The sequence below is a fragment of the Labrus bergylta genome, chromosome 17 (genome assembly GCF_963930695.1).
Source record: "Labrus bergylta chromosome 17, fLabBer1.1, whole genome shotgun sequence".
NCBI lineage: Eukaryota > Metazoa > Chordata > Actinopteri > Labriformes > Labridae > Labrus > Labrus bergylta.
In genome coordinates, this window is record NC_089211.1 from 25,757,129 (window position 1) to 25,764,050 (window position 6,922).

General features: G+C 42.6%; 1 protein-coding gene and 1 long non-coding RNA gene across 2 annotated transcripts; one reads left to right on the top strand and one right to left on the bottom strand.

The window, feature by feature from the left end:
• Nucleotides 1-480: 480 nt before the first annotated feature.
• On the top strand, nt 481-3,845 carry LOC110005776 (nuclear factor 7, ovary-like). Its single transcript, XM_020661049.3, has one exon. The coding sequence runs from the start codon at nt 757-759 to the stop codon at nt 2,149-2,151; it is 1,395 nt and encodes a 464-aa protein (XP_020516705.2). The 5' UTR covers nt 481-756; the 3' UTR covers nt 2,152-3,845.
• Nucleotides 3,846-5,639: 1,794 nt separating this feature from the next.
• Nucleotides 5,640-6,528, bottom strand: LOC136183221 (uncharacterized). The gene is made up of 2 exons (XR_010669044.1): nt 6,470-6,528; nt 5,640-6,380 (listed from the first exon to the last, which is right to left on the bottom strand). It is a non-coding gene; the product is annotated as an uncharacterized lncRNA (long non-coding RNA).
• Between the last annotated feature and the right edge of the window lie 394 nt (nt 6,529-6,922).

Here is a 6,922-nt window from a genome sequence, read left to right on the forward strand (position 1 = left end):
GAACTAAAACAGTACCATATTATTAATCTTTTTATCATTTTGGCTAAATTTCATATCCATAAAAGTAAATTTGCGAACAGAAAACCTATTTTCAAACATTATTTTAATGAGCTGCAGCAGTACATGAAAACCATCCAGCACTCTGAGAACACCAAGGCCCTGAAGACTCTTGAATATTGTATTTATTTTAATTGTGTAAACTGATGACCCTTCCATTTCTACCCTTCCCTATGTTTTTACTTGTCTTAGTCTTTGTCAACCCCTGGCATGTTCCTTTGTTCCTTAATCTAACTTTGTAACATTGTCTGTGTTTACAATGAAGTTGTTAAAAAAAGAAAAGAAAAAGACTGTCACGTTTGTCTGCTCAGTCAGCTGATCCATGACACTCCCCCCCCCCCCAGAGAAATGAGACTGTTCTCTGTGTTCCTGCTCTGAAGAAGCTCCGCCCCCTCAACTGTTTCGTCTGAAACAAACCAGGAAACAGGCTGTTATTCTGCCTCACCCTGAAGAGACACACACACGCTGACAGACGGACCGACCTGCAGACACAAACCAGCACGACTTCCACTGAGAGAGGACAGGAGGAGGAGGAGGGGATACTGGGAGTACTTGTTATACTGGGATACTGGGAATACTAACACTTCAACCTGCTGCTGAATCCACAAACTGAACGAGAGTTTCAAAGTGAAAGTAACTCTCAGGGACGGGGAGTGGCTTCCTGTTTTTTTCTGCTGCGTGTTTTGACTCTGAGATAAAATGGCGTCCAAGTTTGAAGAAGATCTGAGCTGTCCGATCTGCCTCGACATCTTTAAAGATCCAGTGATGCTGTCCTGCAGCCACAGCTTCTGTAGAGAGTGTGTGAAGAACTGCTGGAAGGAGAAGGAGAACCAGGAGTGTCCACTCTGTAAGAGGAGAAACTCAAGGGAAGTATTACCTCCTGTCTTTGCTTTAAAGAACCTGAGTGAGAGTTTTGTGCAGGAGAGAGATCAGAGAGCTTCAGAGGATCTCTGCAGTCTGCACTCTGAGAAACTCAAACTCTTCTGTCTGGACCATCAGGAGCCGGTGTGTGTCGTCTGCATTACTTCAGAAAAACACAGCAAACACACAATCAGACCCATCGATGAAGCTGCTGGACAACACAAGAAGAAACTTCAGGAAACTCTGGAGCCGGTAAAGAAGAAGTTAAATGTTTTTAAAGAAGTTAAAGTGGAGTTTGATCAAACAGCAGAACACATTCAGGTCCAGGCCCGACACACAGAGAGGCAGATTAAGGAGCAGTTTAAGAAGCTTCACCAGTTTCTAGAAGAGGAAGAGGAGGCCAGGCTGTGTGCACTGAGGGAGGAAGAGGAGCAGAAGAGTCAGAGGATGAAGGAGGAGATGGAGGCTCTGAGCAGAGAGATAGCAGCTCTTTCACACACAGTCAGAGACACAGAGGACGAGCTGAGAGCTGAAGACGTCTCATTCCTGAAAAACTACAAGGCTGCAGTGGAAAGAGTCCAGCAGCGCCCCCTGCTGGAGGATCCACAGCTGCCCTCAGGAGCTCTGATAGACCAGGCCAAACACCTGGGCAACCTGAGCTTCAACATCTGGAACAAGATGAAGGACATGGTCTCCTACAGTCCGGTCATTCTGGACCCAAACACTGCTGATCCATTCCTCATCCTGTCTGAAGATCTGACCTGTGTGAGAGGAGGAGAGGAGCAGCAGCTTCCTGATAATCCAGAGAGGTTTAATTATTACTGGTCTGTCCTGGGCTCTGAGGGCTTTAACTCAGGGACTCACAGCTGGGACGTCCAGGTTGGAGACAATACAGAGTGGTTTCTGGGTGTGTTAGCAGAGTCTGACAAGAGGAAGGGAGACATACGGTCTGGATTATGGTCAATATGGTTCCATGATGGTAAATACAAAGTATACTCCCCACCACATCCAGTCACAGCTCTCTCAGTGAAGAAGAAGCTTCAGAGGATCAGAGTGAATCTGGACTGTAACAGAGGAGAGCTGTCGTTCTCTGATCCTGATACTAACACACACATACACACACACACACACATACACACACACACACACACACACACACACACTGAGAGGATGTTTCCATTCATTTACACTGTGGATGAACTCCCACTGAAGATTTTACCAGAGAAGATCTAATACATGATGTGATGATGATGATGATGATGATGATGAAGATGTGATGATGAAGATATGATGATGATGTGATGATGATGATGATGATGAAGATGTGATGATGATGGTGATGATGATGATGATGGTGATGATGATGTGATGAAGATGATGATGATGGTGATGTGATGATGATGTGATGATGATGATGATGAAGATGTGATGATGAAGATGTGATGATGATGATGATGAAGATGTGATGATGATGTGATGATGATGATGATGATGATGAAGATGTGATGATGATGATGATGATGATGTGATGATGATGATGATGATGATGATGTAACTATGATGATGATGATGATGATGATGATGATGAAGATGTGATGATGAAGATGTGATGATGATGATGATGAAGATGTGATGATGATGTGATGATGAAGATGTGATGATGATGAAGATGATGATGTGATGATGATGATGTGATGATGATGAAGATGTGATGATGATGTGATGATGATGAAGATGTGATGATGATGAAGATGATGACGTGATGATGATGATGTGATGATGATGAAGATGTGATGATGATGAAGATGATGATGTGATGATGATGATGTGATGATGATGAAGATGTGATGATGATGATGATGATGAAGATGTGATGATGTGATGATGATGATGATGATGATGATGATGATGATGATGAAGATGATGATGATGATGATGATGATGTTCTGAATCTTCGTCTTTGTTTATTTTATAATTGTTTTGACTGCGTTGTCATGGTGATTTTGTTCATTATAACTTTGTGTATAATTCGACAGCAGGTAAAATCTCGATCCTGATTGGTCGGTTTGTTGGAGTGTCTTTAAATATAATCTGCTCAGCGTGTTAACTGGTTAACTGTCGTCTCTTTTTCACTTGAACTCTGAGGAGTCCCTGAAGGCATCATCGTCTGTATCTCTGTGTGCTGGAGTTATTACCCTGCAGGGAGAGATTATAATCTGCACACGGTGATCTGAAATCACTCCACAGTTGTTGAGAGATCAGAAAGAGTTATGCAATTGTTGAATTTGTTTTTATCGTATATGTTCTTTTTCTTTTGTTATCATTTAAACAATTTATAATTTACTTAATATGTTTACTTTTTCTTTTATTATCACTTAATCTTTTTATCATTTCATTCATATGTCATATAGTCGCTACGACTTTCTTTCTTTTTTTGTATTTTTAATTGCACAGTTTAAGTTTGTTTCATCTAGGGGGATTCTTTAAATCTTTTTTTCAGGTTAATATATATGTATGGGGGGGGGGCGTCTGTTTGTGGTTAATTTGTCACAAATGTTTCATGTCATGTACGTCTTTGTAACCTGATACTGGATACTTTGAATTTCCCTCGGGATCAGTAAAGTTTCTACACTTGATCTGAATCCCTCTTTCTATCTGCTGTTGTGTTTTATTGATCTTGTAAATGTCATCATGGAGGAGTGTCTCTCCTGAGAGGAGGAGTTTGTCTCTGTCAGTAATTATAAAGTTATTCTGATTCATTCAGGTGTTTCTTTAACTCCAGTCTAAAGCTGTGACGTCTGAAAGTTTCAGATCAAGACGATCGGTGTCGTCTCCGACTCGTCCGTCAGGTCGGACAGGAAGAAGAAAAAGTCCTGAAGGGGAAGTTTGACTTGATGTGTTCAAAGATTAAATTATAGAACGTGATGCTCCTGACTCCACCTTTAAGGTTTATTTAACGTGCTGCATTAAGACGTTATTTAAAGTCAGGGTTGGTCATTTCCTCCAGATCCACTTCTTCAGATTCTGGTGTAAATTGTCTTTAGGTCCTGACAGACATTAATAACTCATGTTCTCTGAAAAAGGAACAAAGTAAATCCATCATCTGTATCAGTTTGTAAGTCTGTAAAAACTTTGACCAATGTCTGCCACGAGGTACCAATCTGATGAACCAATCAGACGCCTCCCTGTCTCCCTGCTCGCTCTCTACCTCTTGCGTGCTCTAGCTCACACTCAAAGAGCGTCACCGATGACTTTAGGAGTTTAAACTGTGAGTTTACTGACCGCTGAATGAGACATGAGACGACGTAGTTTCTACACAATGACAGAGATGAGCTGAGGTCCACTTCTGGAGGGACGGCGCTCGTGCATGCAAGTGAGGGGGCGTGGCTTTAGAGGGAGCACAGAGGGGAGGGGGCTGTCACTGATTGGACCTTTAACTTCAGTCCAACATCTTCTTTCACCTCTTTAAATTCTAAATGTTAAAATAAAATCCATCACTCCTCTGAGCTGTAATTATGTTTTAATCATCACACTATAAATTACAGTAAAGTATGTACACGTTACCGAGGCACAAGAAGTCTGAGATGAAAAACAAAGAAAACAGACGTGAAGTGTTTCAAACCGTTTCATAAAGTGATCACATGTTTGTTCACTTCCAGATTGAAGGAGGTTTTTTTTTTTTTCATCTGCACATTCTGGCTTTTATTTCCACTCATTCTGTGAATCTGTGAGGCAGGAAAAAGTAGGTCAACACATATGAAAGCATGCCGTCGCCCTCTGCTGGCCAAACTGCAAAATGCAAGAAAAAAAAGAAGTGTTTTTCCTCATGTAGGCAGACTGGATCTTAAAGGGTCAGTACACAAGCTTTTCTTCTCCACATAATCAGAACTTTTGAGCACCTTTAAGGTCGAGCCTGGAGCGTCCGTCTCGTCTTTTACAATCTACATTTTGGATGTTTATCACTGAAAAGGCGACACCTGGAGGAACTTTCTTTCTGTAATGTTTGACAGGTAATATTGGGGAAAAAGTGGCGTTTACAAACTGCAGATAACCTGAACATCGTTAGCACCTTTAAAGGAAGAATGATCGACATGTTCCACATCAATAAATCATAAAGTCTGTCCTGTGTAAATGTGTCTCTGAGTCATGACTGTCTACAATGAGGGAGAAGCTCGAGTCCCGCTGGCTGTGTTGTTGTCAGAGCCGTGTTTACATGGACGGGACGGCCGGCTCCTCCCCTTGTGTATAAAAGCTGTTTTAGTCAAGAACTAGAGAGAAGAAGAAGAACATACTCACTGATTATTTGGATGTTAGTAAGAGTTTTTAGATCACGCTCATTCTGTGTCAGTTTACATGAAATGTGAAGCTACGAGCTAACTAAAGAGCGCTAACATTAGCATGCTAACATAACAATGTGAAGCAATGAGCTAACTAAAGAGCGCTAACATTAGCATGCTAACACAACAATGCAGGACACAGGTGACTGCAGCTCGAGATAAGGACCATTTTAATTATGGTGCGTTCTTAATCAACAACTTCTTCCTGTGAGCGTGAGGGGACGGGGGGGTTGGAGGTGTGTCTCTGGAGGAGGCGTGGCCTAACAGGAGTTTGTTTTGGTTTAATTCTGGAGCTCATGGGCGACATCTACTGGATCAAAAAAAGTTGCACATTCTTCCTTTAAGGTCAACCACACAGCTTCTGTTTCGTCTTTTACAAACCACAACATTTCTATGTGTTTTATTTAAAAGGCGAGCGCTCTAAAGTTATGGATATAACCACAACGGGAAAGTGACGCTTTAATCTGCAGCTCTTCACATTCACATGAAATTACTCAACATGTCAGTCAGTAAAATAAGGTCGACAGGGGACGTTTTTATGAGTTGCTTTTTAAAGTTCTTTGCAGAGATGTGTTATAAAATGACATCGAAGGCCCCGTGTCCACCTGGTGGTTTTTTTTTTTTCTGAGCGCCAGCGTCTGAGATCGTTCTCAGGAGAAAGCGGCCGCCTTGAGAAAAATCAAACGACAGCGTCTTTTTTCTGAGCGCTCCACCCGCTCCATCCGTCAAATTGAAAATCACTCAACTTTTCAGGAAGGCGCTGTTGAAGTCACCGGCGCTCTTTTCCAAACAGTAAGTGGCGTCTCCTGTAGTCCACCGACACACGAGACGGCGGAGGTAACGGGCACGCACAATCACGTGAAACTCAAATGAGGTCTCACCCGATCAACGCGGCTCCTTTGAAATCTGAATGAATGAGGTGATGTCCCAGTGTGCGTGATTATTACTCGTCCATATTGTGGCGTGCGGCGTCTATGCTTGGTATTCCTTCAGGATCTGGCCGGCGATCACCAGCCTCTGGATCTCACTCGTGCCCTCGTAGATCTCTGTGATGCGAGCGTCGCGGTAGTGCCTCTCAGCGGGCATGTCTGACACGTAGCCCATCCCACCCAGAACCTGGATCGCCTGATGTAAAAGTGCAAAACACACCAAAAGTTAAAAACGTCCCGTCTCTTTCTGCACGCTTAACCGTCTGCGTGGTCGATTCTTCTTACCTGATGAGAGCAGAATGTGGCGGCTTCTGACGCGGCGAGTTTGGCCATGGCTGCTTCCTGCAGGAAAACACAAAAGAGGGTTCATGTCTGTTAAACTGGAGAAAAAAAAGAGTAGAAAACTGTCTTTGGGTATCACATTTTGTGTTGCTTTCCCTTTAATTCTGTGTTTTATTAGTGCTTAGTGCTCATTGGTCCAGGAGCAATCCATCATAGCAGTCTCCAGTTATATTGTGTTTAGCATTAGCTCCTCCCTCTTTTATAATGGCTTCTCAGTGGAATCGTTCTTTCTGGCCTTTCTCCTGGACCAAGTTAGATGTATAGACTGGTTACAAGTTTCCAGAGTGGTATTGTTTGCATCCTCGTGGTTCCTTTGTGTGCGTCTCCCTGACAAGAAGTTAAGTTTTATCTATTTGTGTGTATTTAGGCAAGGCAAGTTTATTTATGTCGCACATT